The sequence below is a fragment of the Malus sylvestris genome, chromosome 7 (assembly GCF_916048215.2).
Source record: "Malus sylvestris chromosome 7, drMalSylv7.2, whole genome shotgun sequence".
NCBI classification, from domain to species: Eukaryota; Viridiplantae; Streptophyta; class Magnoliopsida; order Rosales; family Rosaceae; genus Malus; species Malus sylvestris.
Window position 1 is genome coordinate 4,069,000 of NC_062266.1, and position 23,760 is coordinate 4,092,759.

Here is a 23,760-nt window from a genome sequence, read left to right on the forward strand (position 1 = left end):
ATATATTTTTGAGTATGCTAGGGAGATCACATGTGTATCACATTGCTGTACCATTTTATGTGGTAATTGGTAAGTGATGCACACAGTCATTGGTTGACGTGGCATGTACACATTATTTGCTACATCAGATGGTATGCTAGTGCGGTATAAAAATGTGGTCTCTTTAACTTTTTCCATACATTTTTTTATTCATGTATTTTGATTGGATTTTGTTTTGGTTCTGTGTTATAATCCTTTATCAATCTTGGTTTTCGGTTTCTGTTAAATTTTAAAGGGTCAAATACACAACTGTTCCTTCCTTGTGTATATCTCACATCTTTGAGCTCTTGCATGATTGCGCCAATTTGATGTAAAGGATCAAGATTGTTAACGGATTAAAATACTTGAAAAACATGGACCGAAATTGATATCTCAATACAACACGTCTTAATGTTTCTTAGGCATAGCCGGTCCCAAGCCCGGATAAAGGAGGAGGGTTGTCAAAATCTTTGGTATGTATAATGTTGTGGGATATTGAAATGTTTCTTTCCGTTGATGTATGTGAGTTTCATATACATTATTTATTCAAGATTCAGAGTGCCCACCAATCCTAGTGGTGCTCTCTAAGTTAACATGTGGTGCTTAAAACTGGATTGGATTTGACTGGATAATTCACTGGGATTATGTATTTTTTTATATAAGAAACAATTCCTCATTATGCTACAAGTCGAATTTAGGTGTCTTATTTGCGAGTGGAGAAGAATACGCTTGAGACAATGGGTTGGCTTTTTTAAATTGGGAAGAAATCCATTCCTTTATTCATGGTCATGAATTATGGTGTTGAATGTTTCATTATTTTGTTTAAAAAGGAGAGAAAATCTTAATGTATGTTATGCACAAAGGAAATGGAATTGAAATGACTCTTTCCTTAACTTATTTCAAATTGTTTTGAATGTGATAAATGAAAAAGGTTGACAAGGTAGAATAGAATCCCTTTCAATTAGGTAAGGATTCCTTGAATGGATCTCCCGAATTTACTAATAGCATCCGCAATGAAATTAATTCGCTTTTTTCACATCTTAATTGGATTTTTTTATGTCATTGGGTGTGAGATTGGTGGTGAGTGTAGCGAGTAGGTTACGTCTAAACTTCGATACACTCAAATGTAACTAAAAACAAATGAATTTTCATTAATTCATATTATTTAACCAATTAGTCAGTCAAAATTTTAGCAACATAATTAAGTTATTAGCTAGACTTCTAACCTAAGAAAGGCCATGTACATTTCACACCATCTAGGTTTTTGGTTTTTTATTTATTTTTTATAATGGACCATGAGGTTCTAATGTCACTGCCACTTCACATTTTCACATTCTATTTACATCTTTTTCTAAAAAAGAAAGTTATTTTTTATGTTTCCCGTTTCTCTCATTGCACTCCTCTTTTTATTTATAGTATTTATTGAACTCAAAACATATATAACATATATAAGAATCGAACTTGAGACTTATTACTTGCTAGTAAAATAATATCGCTAAACCGTATGTAGTTGGTATGTAATTAGTTATTACGATGCTGATAGTTACTTGAGATAATTTTGTAATGTTGAGTGAACATCATTAGTAAAATGCTGCTAATTACTCTTATTTTTTTAACAAATGATATTATCTACATTAAAGGGGAGGGGGTGAGTTTAGCCTCACAATAGGTTAGCAATAATGTGTTCAAATTCGCTTATAGCGAAAATCAAATTTAAGACATTTCATTTTGTGAACACAAAAAATTCCTGAAACGAAAGAGACAAGAACAACGTGCACAAACAAATATTTGTATTTGATGATTTTGGGTTACAATCTCTTTTAACTTGATCCTCTGATTCGATCTCCGTAAGGTGTTGATTTGTGGATGTGCGATTGATCCAAGGGCCGTTGGGCTTGATCTAAGGATGAACGTTCTTCAAGGGCCGTGGGCTTGATCTTTGAAGGTGGATTTTGAGCGGGTCTTCAAGGAGCCTTTGGGGCTTGGTCTTGAGGATGAGCGTTTCTTCAAGGGGCTTTTGGGCTTGATCTTGAAGGTTGATGGATGAACGGATCTTCAAGGGCTTTTGGGCTTGATCTTGAAGAACAGTTGAATGTGTGGATTTGTTGATGTTGTTGATCCAAAGGGCCGTTGGGGCTTGATCTTAGGATGAACGGGTGATGAATGATGACCACTTTCTTCAAGGGCCGTCGGGGCTTGATCTTGGAAGAACGATGAACGAAGAACGAAGAACACTTTCTTCAAGAGCCGTCGGGGCTTGATCTTGAGTTGGTGATTGTTGATCCAAGGGTCGTCAGGGCTTAATCTTGGAAGAACGATGAACGAAGAACGAAGAAGGCTTTCTTGATTCTTCGGGAACTTGGATGCTTGAGAGCTTCAGAGTTTCAGAGCTTCAGAGCTTCAAAGTGTAATATCCATTGGTTCCTTTAAATGAATGAATTAGCCTTCTATTTATAGAAATTTCCAAGGCCTAATTTTGAATATAATATTCCAGATGAAATAAGTCGTTTCTGCCAGGTGTTGACACGTGTCCTGTTTGATGACTTTTCCAACTTATTTCGATTTTTGTTTAGACACACGCTACGTGTAAAATTTATGTAATACATGAGCGTTGAAACTTTGATTTATCGGTCAACATTTATTTACCGAAATTTCGACATCTACAATAAGGGACTTCAAAACACATCTCCTACACGTGACAATCACATGTATACGACGCGCCTTGAAGTGGGGAATTTGTGAACACAGAAAATTCCTGAAACGAAAAAGACAAGAACAACATGCACAAACAAATATTTGTATTTGATGATTTTGGGTTACAATCTCTTTTAACTTGATCTTCTGATTCGATCTCCGTAAGGTGTTGATTTGTGGATGTGTGATTGATCCAAATGGTCGTTGGCCTTGATCTAAGGATGAACGTTCTTCGAGGGCCGTGGACTTGATCTTGAAGGTGGATTTGAGCGGATCTTCAAAGGGGCTTTTGGGCTTGATCTTTGAAGAACAGTGATGAACGGATCTCCAATGGCTTTTGGGCTTGATCTTGAAGAACAGTGATGAACGGATCTTCAAGGGGTTTTGGGCTTAATCTTGAAGAACGGTTGGATGTGTGGATTTGTTGACGTTGTTAATCCAAAGGGTCGTTGGGGCTTGATCTTGGATGAACGGATGATGAACGATGGTGCTTTCTTCAAGGGCCGTCGGGGCTTGGTCTTGAATTGGTGGATGGTTGATCCAAGGGCCGTCGGGGCTTGATCTTGGAAGAACGATAAACGAAGAACGAAGAAGGCTTTCTTGATTCTTCGGGAACCTGGATGCTTGAGAGCTTCGGAGTTTCAGAGCTTCAGAGTTTCAAGGTGTAATATGAATTGGTTCCCCCCATCTTGGAGTTGTGACGGTGCTGCAATGACATCTTCCTCGAGGCTTTCATCTTCTTCACCTTCTTGGATTGTGATGTGGAAGACGTCTTGGGCTTCTTCTTCGGTGTTAACCTCTCGAGCTAGTTGGCATGAAGATTGTCCAGTGTGAATGATGGTGCGCCTTTTCACTTTCAGTGATCCAACTGTGTTAACCTCCAAAATTGCTTGGCGCTTCATTCTTGAAGGAATGGAACTTCGAACGTCATCCTTTTCTGCCAGGCGATCGATCTCTTCTACTTCTGGTGTCGTCTTTCTCTTTTTGGAAGACTCTTTGGCTTCTCCAAGTCTTTCCATAACTGACTGTCGTGGAGGAAAGCTAGTCGTATTGCTTTGCTTTTTAGGTTTTGATAACCTTTTGAAAACAGAGCCTCGAGATACTGACGTGTTAAGCCTTTTGAAGACGGCAATTTTGTTTTGACCGCCAATGAGTTTAGGTGCCGAAACTCTGGGCTTTAAACAATTCATTCTATCGAATACTGATGTCCGGGGGGCAGGTTGAGGCTCCTCTTTATCTTGTATAATGCTTACGCTGATGTGTTGAGCGCTAGCATTTTTTGCCTTGTTGGAGATCTTCACCAGTGCATTTGGTGTGAAGCCAAGTCCAGCTTTGTTGTTGCTAACCCCGTAACCATGCTTCTCCAACTTCTTCTGGGTTTTAGTGAGATCACGTTCGTTGTCTTTGACGGTGTTCAAATCATTCTTTCCCAAATTTGCAGAGGAGGTGAAGTTATACCCAGCTTTCGACATAAGTTTGTAGGCGTTTGGATCAAAACCTTCTTCGGTCCTTTTGGTTGGGAGAAAGCTTGGTTCTACCCCCTTTGGCAGGCCTTTTATGAAGCCCTGTGATGGTTTTGCAACCTTAGTGTCGCCTAGCTGGGTCAGAGGCAAAACTGCATTCGTTTTGAGCAACTTTACATTATCTATGTGCCGCTGTGCATCGGCTTTGCTCGCTGCAGTTTCGAACGGGGATTGACCATTCTTTCTTCTCGACGTCGGGATGTATCGGAAGACGGGTACGCTTGGTCCATTTGAGGTCGTCCTACTTCCTCTGGTTGTTGCAGGTTTAGAAAGCTCATCGTCGTTTTTGCTTGAAGATGGCATAGCTTCTTCTTCTTGCTTCTTGGGCATAGCTTGCCACTCCTATTTTTTAGGTGCTGCTTTGCTCATGGATTTAATCTCTTTTGGAAGAGTTTCGGGCACCGTGTCTTCATTCATGTAGAACTTGGCGTCTGCAAAGTGTGATTCGGCTTCGGTGAATGACTTGGTGTCGCCATAGATCACCTTCACTCGTTCTTGGTAAAATTTTAAACATTGGTGAAGGGTGGACGGTACTACTCCATTCGCATGGATCCAAGGCCTTCCTAAGAGCAGACCGTAGGAAGTTCTTGCATCAATCACGTGGAACATCACGCTTGACTTGAGTTCACCAATGGTCATCTCCACTCGGATCATGCCCATCGCTCTTTGTCCTCCTTGGTTAAAACCTTGGATTAGTAGACAGCTTAGGGATAGTTCATCCACCTTGATGCCGATTGCGGTCATTGTTGACTTTGGCATGATATTTATGGCTGACCCGCCGTCCACAAGCATGCGACTGACTTTGTGCTCCCTTACGTACCCAGAGATGAAGAGAGGTCGGTTGTGAGGCTTGGATCCTAGCAACAAGTCTTCGTCGGCGAAGTGGATTGTGTCTTCGGCGGCACAGCATGTGGCACACTCGTGTGGCCGAGGCCTCAAGCATTTGTTCTTACTTTCTTGTACTTCGTGGTCGTCTAGACTCGCTAAAACCGTCGCCAATGCCCTTCGTATCTTCTTTGGCAATTGTAGCGCTTCCTCGATGCTAAAGTGTATTGGCAGACCTTCTTCAAGTGTCAGAGTATTTTCTCCCTCAGCGGCGACAATTTTGCCCTTTGAGGGTTCTTCCATTTCTACTTCGACCATGTGACATGCGGTGATAGTGCAATGTTGGAAGAAGTCATCTGGGAAGTACTCGTGCAAGGAGACGGGAATGCGTGGCTTTTGCTCCGCAGGTTCCCCAGCATGTATTGGCTTAGCAGCTCTTATGTTTCTTTTAGGCTTCCTATTGTCGCGACAACGGTGCTTTCTCCCTTGTTCCCCCTTTTGCTTTATAGCTTGCGGTTTTGGTTTCCTCGTCCTCTTATAGGTCACCAATGTCCATCCTTTGTCATCGTCAGTAGGTGCGTCCTGGTTGCTTGCCCCCAGTGACGGTGGTGCAGAATGTGTAGTATGGTTTGAGTATTGCCGAGCATGGTCAGGCATTTCTTGAAGAAGCACGAGATCAAAGGATCCGAACACGACCGTAGTGGTGTGCGTCGCAGCTGTGTCTTCTAGGTCGAGCTCAATCCGTCCTTGTTGTGCTAACTTCATGATGAGTTCTTTTAGGATGAAACACTTGCCCACATGATGACCTACAATACGATGGTACTTGCAGTACTTGGGATCATTGATGCGATTCATTTCTTCAGGGCGTTTACATTCGGGTAACTCAATCACCTTCTTCTCCAGCAGGTCGTCCAACATTACGTCCATGTCGGAGTCCGGAAAAGGGTATACCTTCTGCTCCAATTCCCTCAAGGTGTTTTTGTACCTATCTTGGGTGTGGGAAGGCTCACCTTTTTTTATCTCCCTTGCTTTATTGAAAGAGATTTTGACGGGCGCGGACGAGGTCTTGATAGGGGTGGTATTGATGGTAAAAGCTTCATTGGCGGGCTTTTTCCCATGATTGTCTGCTCTTGAAGTGAACACCTTATCCCTTTTGAAATCGGTGATTGGCTTCTTCTTTCCATGGTGGGTGATGCTCAACTCCATGTCGTGGGCACGGGTGGCTAATTCTTCAAAAGTTCGTGGTTTGATACCTTGAAGGATGTATTGTAAACCCCATTGCATGCCCTGGATGCACATCTCGATTGAAGAAATCTCGGAGAGTCTGTCCTTACAGTCGAGGCTTAGATTACGCCATCGGTTGATGTAGTCCATGACCGGTTCTTCCTTCCATTGCTTCGTGCTCGTCAGCTCTAGCATGCTCACTGTGCGGCGGGTACTGTAGAAGCGGTTGAGGAATTCCTTTTCCAACTGTTCCCAACTGTTGATGGACTCGGGCTCTAGGTCCGTGTACCACTCAAAGGCGTTTCCTTTTAACGAGCGCACAAACTGCTTAGCGAGGTAATCTCCCTCCGTCCCTGCATTGTTGCAGGTTTCGACGAAATGTGCGACATGTTGCTTCTGCTTTCCTTTTTCGTCAAATTGCATAAACTTCGGCGGTTGATAGCCCTTCGGCATCCTTAAGGCGTCGATCTTCCTGGAGTAAGGCTTTGAGTACAACGTGGAGGCATGGGAGCTCCCTTCGTACTGTGCCTTGATGGTATTGGTGATCATCTCCTGCAGCTGCTGGATAAAGAGAGATCCCATGAGCGCCGCTGCTTGGTCTGGTTTCGGCTTCCCATCGATTTTTTTCACCGAGGGTTCTTCGTCTCCGCCAGCTCCTCCTTTTAGTGGATCATCCTCTGGGTCGGGTTTCTCGCTGTCCTGCGCCTCCAGTCGGTTGACTAATGCCGCGATTTGCAAGTCTTTTTCTTCCATAGTTCGAGTTAGTCTTGCGATTGCTTCATTCATTTGAGCAAGCTGTTCATCGATTGAAGTTGCTCCAGCGGTCATGACTTGCATGGCTGAACTGCCGCTTGAATCGTCATCGGAGAGCATGGATTCAGAGTATTCCCTTGGTCTTTCCCCCTTTGGTGCCCTTAGTGAGGCTAAGGTGATCAAAGGCTCGTGCCTTGGGTGATCTTGTTCCCTTCGTACTGTTGATGCAGAGGTGAAAGAGGCGGTAGAACTAGCTTTTGCCATGCTTCGAGTCGTGATGCCCAAAGTGACACCACTTGCGACGATGACGCTCTTGTTCTTTGCGCCGGTTGCGGGAACAGTTTGAGCCTTCCTTGATGCCATTAATTTTGGCAGTGCGCTTAAATTTCTTGAACGGAGAAAGAGATGAGAGGCAGAGATGATCCCACCGAGCGTGCCAATTTGTGAACATAGAAAATTCCTGAAACGAAAGAGACAAGAACAACGTGCACAAACAAATATTTGTATTTGATGATTTTGGGTTACAATCTCTTTTAACTTGATCCTCTGATTCGATCTCCGTAAGGTGTTGATTTGTGGATGTGCGATTGATCCAAGGGCCGTTGGGCTTGATCTAAGGATGAACGTTCTTCAAGGGCCGTGGGCTTGATCTTTGAAGGTGGATTTTGAGCGGGTCTTCAAGGAGCCGTTGGGGCTTGATCTTGAGGATGAGCGTTTCTTCAAGGGGCTTTTGGGCTTGATCTTGAAGGTTGATGGATGAACGGATCTTCAAGGGCTTTTGGGCTTGATCTTGAAGAACAGTTGGATGTGTGGATTTGTTGATGTTGTTGATCCAAAGGGCCGTTGGGGCTTGATCTTAGGATGAACGGGTGATGAATGATGAACACTTTCTTCAAGGGCCGTCGGGGCTTGATCTTGAAAAAACGGTTGGATGTGTGGATTTGTTGATGTTGTTGATCCAAGGGCCGTCGGGGCTTGATCTTGGAAGAACGATGAACGAAGAACGAAGAACACTTTCTTCAAGAGCCGTCGGAGCTTGATCTTGAGTTGGTGATTGTTGATCCAAGGGCCGTCGGGGCTTAATCTTGGAAGAACGATGAACGAAGAACGAAGAAGGCTTTCTTGATTCTTTGGGAACTTGGATGCTTGAGAGCTTCGGAGTTTCAGAGCTTCAGAGCTTCAAAGTGTAATATCCATTGGTTCCTTTAAATGAATGAATTAGCCTTCTATTTATAGAAATTTCCAAGGCCTAATTTTGAATATAATATTCCAGATGAAATAAGTCGTTTCTGTCAGGTGTTGACACGTGTCCTGTTTGATGACTTTTCCAACTTATTTCGATTTTTGTTTAGACACACGCTACGTGTAAAATTTATGTAATACATGAGCGTTGAAACTTTTATTTATCGGTCAACATTTATTTACCGAAATTTCGATGTCTACACATTTACAAATAGAGAAGAATACCATTAGGATGTACTAAGTGACACTAATTACTTTTATTTTACTTAACCAGACGGATCTACTTGATAAGAAATAAGCGCATAAAGTGAGCAGCAAAAGGTTAAAAAACAAAATTAAATGATTAAAAAAAGACTTTTGAGATCCAAATCTGACCAACAGGGATTTTTCTTCGCCTTCAGAGCCCGTTGCCTGGCCTTCCGCTTCAAGCTTTACCCAAACCCAACTCAACACCGACCAAAAACTACGCCGGTTCACTTCCCTTCCTCTCAGCTCCTTCTTTGACTCTCTCTCACTCACTCAAACAAACTCAATGCGCTAATCAGTGTTTGGTTGCTGAGAAAATTGAGGTAAGAAATGGAGTTTCTTCCTCAAGTTCGATCACTTTTTCTCACTTTTTCTTGCTTGCCAAACAGAGCAAAGTACGCAACTTTGCACTATGCTTGAGCTTTCTTGCTTTTCTGGTTTTTTTTTTTTTTTCACAGGTAGAATAATTGGAATCGTTTCGTGATGGACGAGTAAGTGTTAAGCTTTACTAATTAATTTTTGGAAATGTGTATTTTTTTTATTCTTTAATTTAGCTGAATTCAATAGAAATGAACTTCAATTTGATGATCGAATACAGGGAAAATGCGGTGGAGCTTTTACAGCGGTTTCGCCGCGACAGGCGCCTACTTCTTGATTTTATACTTGCGGGAAGCTTGATTAAGAAGGTTATAATGCCTCCCGGTGCGGTTACGCTGGATGATGTGGATCTAGACCAAGTCAGTGTTGATTATGTGCTCAATTGTGCTAAGAAAGGTGGTTTCTTGCGTTTATTTATTGTCGATTTTTCGAGTTGTAGTTTCTTTGTTTGCACACACTGACTGTTTGTTACAATGTAGGTGGAATGCTTGAACTTTCGGAAGCTATTAGAGACTACCATGACCATACTGGGTTGCCCCAAATGGTATGTGCAATTTATGACATGATTTAGTGAGTTATTTTGTTTGGATTAGCGGATATTTTTCCTTTTCAGCTTTAGAATTTGAATCTGGTTGGAAATTTAGTAATGTGGATTGCAATTAAGACCTGTCATGCATATATAATTCTCATTTAAATGGTCTTCTGTAGCTCCTCCGCTTGTACTCCTCTTTTTTGGGTTGCGGTTAAATACATAACTTATATATTAGTTTGTTTTCTTTTGTAATTTGGATTAGGATATTCACAAACATTTCATTCCTAATCAGTAATCTTCTGCCTATTGTCATGTTCATTTCCTCCATTTTTCGTTTGCTTGTTTATATGTTTTCTGTTGATTATTTCCACTTTACCAGAACAATACAGGTTCTGCTGGCGAGTTCTTTTTGGCTACGAATCCTGACTTTTCTGGTTCTCCTCCAAAAAGGGCACCGCCTCCTGTTCCTGAGTTTGTGCCGCCTCCTGTTATCGTGCCGCCTCCTGGTGTCATATCATCTGTTCCTGACCTTGACTCATCTCCAGATGCATTAAGCGTGTCAAAATCAGAATCTTTTAACTCTACACAAGTTCAGGAACTTACGGTAGATGATATTGAAGATTTTGAGGATGATTATATTGATGAGGCTGACAGTCTCCTCATTTCACGAAGGACACGAAATGATGCTGCTGATCTTGCTCTTGGATTGCCTTCTTTTAAGACAGGTACTAGATTTCAAAGCCTAGGTGGATATGGTGCTTTTAGTGTTGTGTCTTGGGTGGAGCCAAGGTGCAAAATAGCTGGAACACTAATTTTGTAGATTGTTCCATACCTATATGGTGTGTTACTCAAGAGTGAAAACGTGTGTTATGGCCTGGCCCTGGCTATATTTCAATCTATAACTACTACCCATCTGTACCCCACAATTTTTTTGTAACTATTATTGAAATTTGGATATATTTGTTAGATATTAGAAAAATTGGGAAGTACTAAAAAGGCATAGTCTTATAGACTAGAGTAACTGATCTACGGGTATACTGTGGTAACTGTACAGACAGATCTGTCTGCTTTTTCTTGATAGCCGACGAACATTTGGCAATCAGCAGCAAGATTGCATTTCCAACTCCTAGGTTGACTGATGAAAACTGGAACATGTCATGGTTGTCATAATTTTTCTTCTTTTTCAGCTATCACAGAAGATGGTCTCCGTGAAACTGCATATGAAGTCCTTTTAGCATGTGCTGGTGCTTCAGGGTATACTTTCAGTTTCTTATTTGGTCTGCAAATACTTTGTAATGCCTTGAATGTTCTGTTATGACACCATCCATGCTTGCCCTCTCTCTGTCTGAACAGGGGTCTCATTGTGCCTTCAAAAGAGAAAAAGAAAGACAAAAGGTCCAAGCTGATGAGGAAACTTGGACGAAGTAGAAATGAAAATGCTTTGAGCCAGTCTCAACGAGCCCCTGGACTGGTTGGGTTATTGGAGACCATGCGTGTCCAAATGGAGGTATTTAGTAGTCATTTACTTTTCAAAAAATGCAATACCACTCTGTTTCCTTTTTCCTTTCCTCTCCATTTATAGTTGAGTTAATTTTTGGTATTATAAATATGGAACTTCCCCATCATCCCAATTAGATACGCAATTGGCATATGGATTTTCAGAAGTACTTGTGAGGCTATCACATAGATGGTGTTTGATAAGACTTAGAAATTAATTATGTTTATTTATTAATGGTAGCTACAAATATGTTTGCGGGCATATTCATTTCCTAAATAAAATTATTTTTATAAACCTATTTTATGTTTGTATAGTCCTGTTTGTCCTCTTAAACATTACAATACGTGACACAGTACAGCATATCCGGCCTCTTAATCCTGTGTAGTACCCCCATATGGTAGTAAGGTTAATACAATACAAACTATACATTTGCGTTAGACTGAATTGTACAGTTCAGTCTAGAGTACTAAACAAGCCCGTACGGTAGTAGTTAAAAACTATGTAAGCACGAAGGAGTTTATGTTTCTTTTGAAGTTGGAGGGTTAATTAACTGATGGTTAATTATCATGTATAAGCTTCTCAGTTCTATGGAGTATGGACCATATCATCATCTGGTTCTGCTAGTTCCTAGCACTTGTGATGTATAATATTATAATTATATTTAACAGTAGGCCAGTAATTAGATACAGTACATGCATATCTTGTAGTGCATTGGTGGTCATCACTTTGAGCTGCTATGTACCGTAAAAGTTGTTAAGAGGATCAGTTATTTCTTTCCATGTTTGGGTACATACTGAATCTATTCCTCTTTGAGTGACCTTATCTATTGCTCATTAATTTGGATTGTAGTATATGTGGCATCACCCAGAAGGATTTTTGAAATCCTGCTGGTTGCTGACATGGTTCTTTATGCTCCATTGTGCTGAATTGTATTTCTTTTTGTTCTTATTGGCCATACTTACGAATGCACAGATATCTGAGGCAATGGACATCAGGACTAGACAAGGGCTGCTTAATGCCCTAGCAGGAAAAGTGGGAAAAAGAATGGATACCATACTAGTTCCTCTGGAACTTTTATGTTGTATTTCACGAACGGAATTTTCTGACAAGAAGGCGTATATACGGTGGCAGAATAGGCAGGTAAGTTCAATTCCTTACAGTCTCCTTCATTTTCTGTTGGCATGTTTTATTGGTCCTATTTGGTGAAACTGGAGGGAGGGTTACCATATCTGTAGACAACATCCAAATTGAGAAATTCTCAATTTTTTTTTTGTCACAGTTGAATATTTTGGAGGAGGGGCTTCTTAACTTCCCTGCTGTTGGATTTGGGGAGTCTGGACGCAAGCCGAGTGAGTTTAGGATTCTTTTAGCAAAGATTGAAGAATCTGAGGTGCGTCTTCTATTTGTCTAAATGGTTGCAATGCGCCCTATTATGAGAATAGACATTTAAAGTTTACGTTTTTCTATTTGATTTTGAACCCAGAGTTCATCCCGCATTCTAAATAAACCACATTTTGCAATTAAAACTCTTATCTTTTTCTTAGAAAACCCACCACGTGTTCCAAAATTGCTCCTATAACCACACTAGCAAGCCCAACACACAGCTCACTTCCTTCAGTAACCCTAAACCCTAAACCAAAACATGCCTAAACCCTAAACCCATTTCAAGGTATTATTGATAGTTTATCTGGAAACGGTTATCCTTTTGGTATCATTGATTTGAAAGGTTGAGTTGATAAAATGGAGTTTAATGTTATTCTTCCATAAAAAGGAGTTCTCTTGCCTTAAATCAGCCAGTTGTTAAATTAGAAGCCTTTCTGGTTGGCCACATTCATAAACTATCAATTGGTCAGTTGAATTTGTACATTCTGCTGAAGGCTCTGACTTGTTCCTGGAGCGTTAAAGAAAATGTAGAGATTTGGCTGATTCCTTAACAAATCAAAATGTTTTACTTTTCATAATATATAAAGTAAAAATGAATGATACATTATTCTTTTGCTTATCTGGATACTTCCTTTATATCTTTTCGTAGTATTCATGATATAATTTATTGCTTTCTACTAGTGTTTAATGTATCTGTTTTTTTTCCATTTCCATTTTTTCCTTCTCTTTTGATTGCAGTCTCTTCCACCATCCACGGGTGAACTCCAAAGAACAGAATGCTTGAGAACTCTTCGAGAGATTGCCACTCCACTTGCTGAGAGGCCTGCTCGTGGTGACTTAACTGGTGAAGTATGCCACTGGGCTGATGGTTATCACTTGAACGTTAGACTGTATGAGAAACTGCTTCTCAGTGTCTTTGATATGTTGGATGAGGGAAAGCTGACTGAGGTTAGTACTTTTTGTTCTTGGCAATGGTAGCATGACTCCGCCAAAGGAGGATTTAAATCGACAAAAGAAGTGCTTTCATCTATGTTGCCAAGTCGCTTTCTGCTTGATTGGTTAGGTTTAGAAGCTTTCTGGAGTTGGATCTCCATTCTGCTTGAAATTTTGAATTTAACTGGTACCTGGGGCTCATTCAGTAATACTTCTGCGTTTGTTTTTGGTTCTTTTTCATTAAATTTAGAGGAAAATGTATGTTAGAAAAGAGGTAGGGAGGAAGAAGAAATAAGGGATAAATGCAGGTGAATGTGTGAAATAACAACTATTTTGAATTGCTTTTAGTATTTTGTTTTGTTTTCAGATATGATTTCACCAACATTTTGTCTTCATCCATCCCTCCCTCTTTAAAAACAAAAAACCAACGAAAAATCTGTTACCAAACAACCCTGAATATGACATTTAGCTAATTCTTTGAAAATTGGATTTGTTGCGTACTTTCGGTGTCAACTTGGTATCGCAATCAAACACAGATTTCAGAAGTTGTACAGCAAAATAGTTGTAGTTTGCTGTACTGGATAGTGATGTTGGGTGATCTAGGAAACGAAACCTTTGAGTATGTGGTGGGTTCTATCGAGTTAGGGTTAAAAAATTATAGATTCAAGGCTTGGAACTGTAGAAAGAAATGTCCAAAGGTTTTATTAGTGAAAAGGTTGAATCTTGATGGCTGAAAACTGATGGACACCATAGAAGGATACTTTCAGAATTCTGGCAGCACGGAAAGGTTACCCATTCATAATAATATTTTGGAATGTTGGCATAGAGGGTTTTAATTGGGTAAGAAAGGAACAAGAGTTATAATCTTGAAGAGGTGATGAAAGAGAAAAACCAGGGTTTGTTCTAACAAGATGAACAGCATACAGAGAAAGAGATAGAACACAGTTAAAGTTCAAATTGTTGAGAATGAATCCCACATTGATGGGAGAGGGGCCTTGCATGTGTTTATAAGTAGTTGAGCTACTCCCCATATTGCCAGTTGGTTTTATGGTGGAACCTCAACTCTCTTCATGGTATCAGAGCTGGTTGTCCCATGTGTGAAACCCAACGGCCACACGTGCTCCACGTCATTGGGTTGTGTTGTTCACGTGTTAGGCTTGAAAATTTGCCACACATGAGGGGGCGTGTTGAGAATGAATCCCACATTGATGGGAGAAGGGGCCTTGCATGTGCTTATAAGTAGTAGAGCTACTTTCCATATTGCTAATTGGTTTTATGGTGGAACCTCAACTTTCTTCACAAATGGTGTTAGGGAATTCTTATTGGCCCTCCAAATCAGTCATACTGCATTCCTCTTAAGCACAATTTATCTGTACGATGATTATTTTAGAGTTCCTATCGCTGCTCCGAAGTATAGTTGACTAAACTATAGTCTTAGACCAAGGTAGTAGTAATAAGATTATTATCCATTTAAGGTAACTACTTCTTAAACACATGGATTTATTTAATTCCCAAGACTCCTGGAAGTCTGAGGAATTTCTGGACTCGCAACAATTTATAAATACCAAATACAAAGTTGTCCACGATTTATGATATTCCAGTACTGCCTCTGTGAGGAAAAAAAGTCTATAACTCAGCTCTTAACTAAAAAATCAAATGTGAAAAATTACTTAACCTTACACAAGCATCAAAATCAATAACACCCATTGTCCATTATATGCAGGCTCCAGTTGTAAATACTCTTAAGTCACCAGATATGAAATTTATGCAGAACACAGAAGCTAGGCTTTTTCTCTGCCTCTCATAGTCTCTAGCTTATTTTTATTTTCAGGAAGTGGAAGAAATACTCGAGCTCTTGAAGTCAACATGGCGTGTTTTAGGAATAACGGAGACCATTCATTACACCTGCTATGCATGGGTCTTGTTCCGTCAGGTATAAAACCCACAAGAGTTATTTACTATTTGCAATGACCTACAGGCACAAAAAAGGTTTTTTTTCTTATATAATGTAATTGTTTATAGCTTCATTTTGTGATGGAGATTGGAGGGTACGATTGACTTGTCTCATACTGTTAGAGTTTATAATCTATATTCTAGAAAGATTTTTTTTTTCTTCGTATATTCACTGGAAGATGTGGACTTACAAAGGACTCTCTCTCTCTCACACGCACACAGAGATATACATATGTGCAGTATGCAGATACCATATATAGTTATATAACATCTTGATGATAATTTTCCTTTAGTTTGAGGCCCTTCAGACCTATAGGCCTTTGAGTTACACAGGGAGGCACTCCTCTTCCCTCACATGAATCTCTCATCCATGTTGCTGGCATTTCATATTTTGGGAAACCTCATGTATTTCCAACATTTTATAACTGTATACCTAGAGCATCTTGAAACTTGCACTGAATGGCACTGGTAATAGATTTCAGCTTTATTTTTTAACAAATTGACATTTCTTCTTGTACTTTTGAACTGGTAACTCTTTTCTTGGAGAACTGAAGCGTACTACAAATATGTCATATAGGTACATAAATTCATGTATGCATGTTTTTAGATGGTTACTACAAATATGTCATATAGGTACATAAATTCATGCATGCATGTTTTTAGATGGTTTCAAGTATAAAGATACTCACAGTGGAATCACTGAATGTCTTTGATGAGTGGCTTCTTGTGTCAGTATTCTATTATGTCAAATATCTACCCTCTAATCTTCTTTGATTCGCTCCATTCTAGAATTTTTTTTTTATTCATTTCAATTCTGAATTTTTTGTTCAGCTAGTTGTGTTCTTTCTATTTCTTCTGTTTCCTTTTTGTTTGTTCTCATCAACATTTTGTGGAAGTTCCATTAGAAAATTCTTGCTAATCAAAATCATCACATTCACAGTTTATATTGGTTCTGTGATCACAGCATGTTATTACTAGCGAGCAAGGAATTTTACAACATGCCATTGAACAGTTAAAGAAAATACCATTGAAGGAACAACGGGGACCACATGAGAGGTCACACTTGAAGAGTTTGCATTGTAGAGTTGAAAGCGATCAGGGGTACCAAGATTTATCTTTCTTACAGTCATTCTTGTTGCCAATTCAGAAGTGGGCTGATAAGCAATTAGGAGACTACCATCTGCACTTTGCCGAGGTAGGCTAAAATCCTAGGACTGTTATACTTGGGTGTGGACCTTGTGCTTAATTCGATCTTTTCTTTTGTCAGGCAGATGCTAGCTTTTGTTGAATAACTATTTTAATCTCTGTATGCTTGTTCTTTTACTATTCTGGAAATAACCACCATATGCGTTGTGCCCTTTCACTGCTTGCATGATCTATCATGTTGTTATATACTCATGCATATACTTTATGCAGCTCTCTTCAACTTTTAGTCACTTTTACCAAGGATAGTTTTGCGACTTAATTCTCTTAAACTTCTCATGTACATTATAGGTGCCAGGTCTGATGGAGAATATAGTAGCAGTTGCGATGATTGCTCGGAGACTTCTGCTGGAGGAACCTGAAGCAGTATGTGTAGACTCAAAAGAAACTTTGTGCTTGACTTGTATTAGAGAATAATGCTTGGCTTCTCATCAGTGGGGAGAAACTTCGTTTGCACTGCTAAGGTGTCAGGTGAAGTGGTGGGACCCATCACCACTTTCACCAATTGGTGACATGACGAGGAGCTCCATGGTTTTTGTAGAATAAAACTATTATCACTTTCCAACATTTTGAAGTTATTTTTCTTGTGTGATGAAATTTATTTTTCCTCAACTACAATATCTGGATTTCTTCTCTCCTTTGTTTTTGGTTTAATAAAAATGACAGAAATCCAAATGTATTGTCAAATTGTAAAATGTTTAAAGCTGAAGTTTCTTTTTTGATAGGCAATGCTGCAATCTACCTCCAACACAGATCGAGATCAGATAGAATTATATATATCATCTTCTATTAAGAACGCATTTACAAGGGTAAGTGTTACAGATGATTTTATAAGATTGTTGGCTGACAAAGTAGTATTAGCAAGCTTAGTATTTCATAAAGATGAAACTTAATGTTAAACTTAAGCTTTTGGAACTTTTGTAGACCAACAATGATCAAGGTATTAGAACGGGAAGGGGAAGGCCTTGTATTTGCATCTCTCGTCATTGTGCATTTTATGTCAATCTGAGGAGAATGTGAATCATGTTTTTCCCCATTGCTCTTATTTTGTACAGTGTGGATCATGGCTTTTCTCCTTTAGGATTGATGTTTGTTCTTATTATGCAGCAGTAAAGAGTCTGTAGTTGCTATGTTTCATTGGTTGTTAAACTGGTGAACTAAGTTTCTCCTGAAAGCATTTAAGTTTTGGATATAACAGAGTGTCGTGTTTTGTTGTGGCTAAATCTGTTTAGCGTCCAGTACACAATTTAACTAATGGTCACACTCTTCACTGAACTCATATGCGTATATATAATATAACAACGAGCACACTGCACACCAGACCTGTTGATAACCCTTGAAGTTCAATGTTGATGTACTCTAATTTTTCATTAAAAACTTTGTGCTGAAACATGGCTTTAAGTATTCCTTTTCAACTTTTTTCTCGTCGTACAGATCTTACATTCTGTTGAAAAATCAGACTTAAAGCATGAACATCCTTTGGCATTGCTTGCGGAAGAGACGAAGAAACTTTTGAAAAAAGATGCAACCATGTTCATGCCAATTTTATCCCAGAGGCATCCACAAGCAACTGCTGTCTCAGCCTCACTCCTTCATAGGATTTATGGCAACAAGTTGGTAAGCTTATATGCTGTTTCATAATGTGAATTACATTTTACATATATTTTGTCCATAATACAGTATTTTTTTAGGTGGATGAGAACTTAGTATTAATGTGTTATTTCAGAAACCTTTTCTTGGTGCTGCTGAACATCTGACGGAAGATGTAGTATCTGTATTTCCGGCAGCTGACAACCTTGAGCAATACATTATGGAACTTATTACGTCCGCTTGTGGAGAGGAAACTGCAAATGTATACTGTAGGAAAATAGCTCCATACGAGGTGAGTGGCTCGATTTTCTTACATTACATTTTTTCCTTATTTCTTTTTAGTTTCAAAATTCAAAGTGAACTTATTCTGATAGTGTATAGTCATGGATACACACAATTGAAAAATAGACTTGGTTCCGCTAAGTTAAAGCTGATTAATTACAAAGATGCAAACAAGATGTCTGGTTTACTATGTAGCACCAGTTGCATTGCTTCTTACCATCTTCTTATTAAGCTTCTTATATTATCTTAGATTGAATCTATATCTGGAACATTGGTGATGCGTTGGGTCAATTCGCAACTTGGGAGGATCTTAGGTTGGGTTGAACGGGCTATTCAGCAAGAGGTAAAAGTTACAATTATCATTTATTTATTTATTTTTGAATATTTTATGTTAGTTTATCTTTTGTTCTCATCTTGAAAACCTACATTCCCTACTTCGTTGTTCCTCTGTTGAGTTTCTTATATTCATGTGATCATTTGACAGAGGTGGGACCCAATATCGCCTCAACAGCGGCATGGGAGTTCAATCGTTGAAGTATTTAGGATTGTCGAGGAGGTATGACTTTGTTCTTTTGGGTATGGTATTGTATATAGTAGATTTTGGAGATTTTTAGATGTAGTCTTTATAATAACTTACCTATGTGTATACGGTATACCACTATACCTGCATGTCTTTATAACAAATTACCTATTTATTTTAAAACAAAATTGCATGGGTAGTTGACAATATTGTCAGTTATTCCTATTGGAGGCCACCAAATTTTACTTCATGCATATGTATAAATATAACAAACATGTCATACACTTAGTGATAAATCAGTTTTTTTTATTGTTTGGACGTACTTGTTGGATTTGGTATTCAAATCTATTATTTGTTTCTGGCAATGGTCAGTTACCTTACCTCTAACAATACTGATGTGTTTCCGTGTAAACATCTCTTCGTGCAGACTGTTGACCAATTTTTTGATCTCAAGGTTCCAATGAGGCCTACAGAATTGAGTGGTTTGTTTCGCGGGGTTGACAATGCATTTCAAGTGTTTGCTAATCGTGTCATTGACAAGTTGGGTAGGTGCTATTTGTGAGAACTAAATTTACAAAAGGGAAAAGAACCCATAATTTATGTCTTGAGGATTTGCAGGAGTTAAGAAAATTTCATAGAGATCCTAGCTCTTCGTTTGCCCTTGAACCTTTTTCTCATTTTCATTTTTCCAACATCACAAAGGTTGTAGGTTAAGTCCTGTGTTCCCTTGTGATTATATCATCGTGTAGGGGTGAGTTGTACAATTCTAAATTGGTCATGGTGTGTTGTCACAGTACTGAAAATTTCCATGTTTCCTTTACTCTATGTCGCTTATATTCCCTTGCCAAAAATTGTTTATCTGGCCTTATAGATAATTGATTTTTAATTGATTTTCTTGGTGGATATTAGTGTAACACTTATTTTGCTCAATTGTTCTTTGCTTTACCACTGGACCCCAAAAAATTAAGCTGTTAAGGAATGAGTCAATTCTATATATGAAGCTAAACCCTTCATCATATGCAACCCATCATGCACGTGAAGCTAAACCCTTCTTCACGTGCCCCTTGCAAACGAACAAAGAAGTGGGTCCTGTGGTTTGTGGTTTCAAACCCAGGACCTCCAACTAGCAAAGTCTGAGTACCAGTAATGGTCAACTGTGTATATTAAGCAAACAAGATTTTTCATTCTTCTCTCCGTGCTACAAATGGTTTTATCCTTTTTTTTCCTTGTTATCTGCCCTTATTCTACCCACGTGGACCTTGAATTTTTATTTTGGTCATGCAGCTACCAAGGAGGATTTAATTCCACCAGTGCCCATTCTTACAAGATACAGGAAGGAAGTTGGAATAAAGGCTTTTGTAAAGAAGGAACTATTTGATCCTAGGCTGCCTGATGAGAGAAGGTCTACTGAAATTAATTTTAGAACGACTCCAACCCTTTGTGTTCAGTTAAACACACTTCATGTAAGTTCAGCTTTAGCTTCTTTTTGTTAAGAACCTGCTCTCTCTCTCTCTCTCTCTCTCTCTCTCTCTCGGAATTTCTAAATGATATTAGAGTTAAATGCAACTAAGCATAGCTCTTCTAGGCTTCCCATGAACTTATAATGTCTGTGTTCTTATATTGTACGCTGCCTAGAAAATGATTAGTTATATGTATGTGCATCTTTAAATGCTGCCTGCCAATCTTTGATATTTTCCATCCTTGTACATGGATCAAAATTAAATCAAAGTGATATCTTTCTCTTGTAACTTGTTGAAGAAGCACTGGCCAATCTACAGGCATAACGGAGCTGGCTTTAGAAATAGATGTATACTTTTCCAGTAAAAACATGGATGCTAATGAGACCTAAGTTTCATATGGAAGGATGGCACTCTGTTATAATAATATGCTAATGACCTTTAGTTGCATCCATATTTGAAGGTCATCTCGTTTCTTACACCACGTCCGTTATGTTTGTTTGTATGTTGACCATATACTTTATTCTGTATAGTAATTTGACTGCCAATAAGATTGTCTAAAACAGTCTGGTATAATTTGTGCTATTCACAGTATGCAATCAGCCAGCTGAATAAGTTGGAAGATAGCATTTGGGAGCGATGGACGAAGAAGCAGCCCCGCCAAAAACTTATCAGTATGTGTAGAAAAGTGGTTTATAACTTTATACTTAATTGATATCTTTCCAATTACAAGAGTTTTGGTTGAGAAATGCATATGCTATTATTTACTTGCAATCTTTCTGAGGGCTGATATATTGACCTCTTGTTTGTAGAGAAATCCATGGACGAGAAGTCAAAAAGTTTCACCCAAAAGGACACGTTTGATGGCAGTAGAAAAGATATCAATGCTGCTATAGATCGAATTTGCCAGTTCACTGGTACAAGAATTTCATTATTAAATGATGTTCAATTCCTTGGAAATCTAGATCACTTGTTTATTTAGCAACTTTTTCTGCAGGAACTAAGATTATCTTCTGGGATTTGAGGGAACCAATTATTGACAATTTATATAAACCAAGTGTTCCTCTTTCGAGGTTTGAAGCAGTGTACGAACCACTTGATACGGTCAGATTTATCCCTTTCGGAAGCTTTTTTCCTATTTTTATGTGGTATTCATCACACTGCATATCATTTATGTTCCACCCTTTATGAATTTACCTCGTCTGAACCCCTATCGCCTAAATTGTATAAAATTCCACGTGCTAATTTTATTGTCATGTGCATAGTGGTAGTACAGTCTAACCATTAAATTGAGGGTGCCCTGGGGGTTTGAGCTAAGTCTCATCAAGTAGAAAGATGCATCAACTTGAATAATAGGTTCAAATGGTAGTTGTAGTTGGGACGTGGCACAATCAACATGACATAACTTTTGTGTTGGAGGTTATTGATGATATGAATCATGCTCGCACTACATCAAAATTGGATATTCATACGGTCAATTTTGACTTCCGTCCTCTATCAACCTTGGTAGGATTGAATAATTAGCAGTTCTTTACAATATTGCTAAGGTTTCAGAAGAACGTAAAAAGGGACTATTGCAGGAACTTAGTCAACTATGTTATTCTTCAGTTATTAGTTCCCTTTCAACTACTTTTTCTGTTTCCATGTAATTTTTTTTATTGATATTGAAAACAACTATTGCAGGAACTTAGTCAACTGTGTGCTATAATTGTGGAACCACTCAGGGATCGCATTGTGACAAGTCTCCTTCAGGCAACACTGGTCTCCTCCACACCCTTGCTTCTTTGAACAAATCTGTCAGAAATCCTGTAATATATGTATATTTCACTCGATGTTTAATTTTTTTTATCTTTTACCAGGATGGTTTACTCCGTGTTCTATTAGATGGTGGCCCTTCACGAATTTTCTCTGTGGGAGATGCAAAGCTATTAGAAGAAGATTTGGAGGTCCTCAAGGTACCTGCTTTGTGCCCCTTTGAATATCGGAAGTGACGAATGTTTATTGGTTGACCCTTATTCTCAAAGGTTTAAGCTGTTAGATTGTGGGCAAACAGTTATTAACCGTCCTCACATGGGGACAACCCCTCACCATTGGAGGGCCCGGCCCAACATGTGAGAATCAACCTGCATTTCGGGGTTGTCATTGTTGGGATTAGTTCTAGGATTTGCTTCTTAAAAGCACGGACTGTTAGAATATAGGCCAACCACTATTTAATACCAACAACAATGAAGATAGATAGTCAAACAGCAAACTTGCATAACCTATCTCCACAAATTTAATCTTCACTTTTACCATGCGTGTTCAAAAAAAATTTACTCAAGGAGGCATTTGAAAGTTGCTTGAAATTCATGTGGCGAAAGAAGAATTGAACTGGTCTCTTTTATGTCTTAAGATTTCTCCAAGACTTGTCTACTTTGTGTGATTTCAGACTTTCAAATTTGTAAACATGCTCTTAATTTGTGTCAGTGTGGATGTAAAACAGGAGTTTTTCATCTCTGGAGGAGATGGGCTTCCGCGAGGAGTTGTTGAGAATCAGGTAGCACGTGTTCGGGATGTAGTAAAGTTATACAGCTACGAGGTTAGTTCATCTTTTCTCTGGTTGAAGGTTTACAAGTGAATCAGATTATTTCAGGCATTATACTATTCTATTGCCAATAGGAATAAGTGTTAAAACGCAAAGTGTTCAATCAGACAGATGCCATTTTCCGATTCATTTTTTTGACATTCCTCTCGCTGTGATTTAACAAGTTGGTTTGCTAAGAACTAAAGGAGAGAAAGGGAGAAAGAGAGAAATAGCCATCTTTTTGAACCGTAGAACGAGCCACAAATAATATTCTTATTGACTGGAAAGAAATTGTAAGATGTAGCGGATAAAGGAGCTAACAAGCATTCATCGCCAAGCTTAATGTGTAGCTCGACCACATGCACACACACGCGCACACATAAGCACGCAACTCTCGCAAAATTTAACATTTGATCATGATAATGTCTACTATCTTGGTATAACATTGAACATAAGCTGTCTGACGTCCATTTTTTTCTGGGTCCCTTTTCTTTTTACTCGCTCTGTTTGCAGACTCGAGAACTGATCGACGACTTGAAGTCTTCTGGTGGCCTGGAAATGCAGGGTAGTAGAAGCAAACTAGGGGCGGATTCTAAGACCCTATTGAGAGTATTATGTCACAGAGGTGATTCAGAGGCCTCTCAATTCCTCAAGAAACAGTACAAGATACCCAAGTCCTCGGCGTAGGGATTATCTTTGCTCTTCAGAAAAGTCCTCTTTGGAAATGTAAAGCTTAATTCATTGTTTTTATCTTTGTTTATGTAACTTATGTAAATGTAATACGAGCTATCCTACATCTTAAATCTGTATTTTTTCGGATTCGTATATCTTTTCCCTTAAGATATGAAAGTAAAACATATATCTGATGCAAATAAAACGCAATGCACTTTCTGTCTACATTACCGCCGGTGGAAAGAGTAACTCTGCGGGATTGACGGGTGAC

The 23,760-nt window shown here is 39.1% G+C and overlaps 1 protein-coding gene across 3 annotated transcripts; it reads left to right on the top strand.

Annotated features, from left to right (window-relative positions):
* Positions 1–8,627: 8,627 nt before the first annotated feature.
* LOC126629657 (protein unc-13 homolog) lies at positions 8,628–23,642 on the top strand. 3 transcript variants are annotated; one of them, XM_050299755.1, is made up of 27 exons: positions 8,630–8,848; positions 8,984–9,016; positions 9,124–9,299; positions 9,383–9,447; positions 9,815–10,160; positions 10,623–10,689; positions 10,789–10,942; positions 11,906–12,073; positions 12,213–12,323; positions 13,055–13,264; positions 15,081–15,182; positions 16,167–16,397; positions 16,697–16,771; positions 17,131–17,214; positions 17,840–18,022; positions 18,132–18,287; positions 18,528–18,620; positions 18,762–18,833; positions 19,225–19,342; positions 20,082–20,260; positions 20,847–20,928; positions 21,067–21,171; positions 21,252–21,358; positions 21,938–22,015; positions 22,114–22,209; positions 22,737–22,832; positions 23,331–23,642. In XM_050299755.1, exons 2-27 carry the CDS (start codon positions 9,009–9,011, stop codon positions 23,502–23,504), a joined length of 3,336 nt encoding a protein of 1,111 aa, XP_050155712.1. In that variant the 5' UTR covers positions 8,630–8,848; positions 8,984–9,008; the 3' UTR covers positions 23,505–23,642. The 3 variants fall into 3 exon arrangements, 2 of the variants coding, with proteins under 2 accessions (XP_050155713.1, XP_050155712.1); XR_007625821.1 differs by lacking the exons at positions 21,252–21,358; positions 22,737–22,832; positions 23,331–23,642 and having other exon boundaries at positions 8,628–8,848; positions 22,114–22,185; XM_050299756.1 differs by lacking the exons at positions 21,938–22,015; positions 22,114–22,209; positions 22,737–22,832; positions 23,331–23,642 and adding an exon at positions 21,835–21,927 and having other exon boundaries at positions 8,628–8,848.
* The last annotated feature ends 118 nt before the right edge of the window (positions 23,643–23,760 follow it).

Excerpts from the sequence above, each read along its gene's own strand:
- LOC126629657 (XM_050299755.1), top strand. Across the intron at positions 12,324-13,054 it reads CAAAGATTGAAGAATCTGAG|TCTCTTCCACCATCCACGGG; the intron begins GTGCGTCTTCTA and ends TTTTGATTGCAG. Across the intron at positions 21,359-21,937 it reads TGTACGAACCACTTGATACG|GAACTTAGTCAACTGTGTGC; the intron begins GTCAGATTTATC and ends CAACTATTGCAG.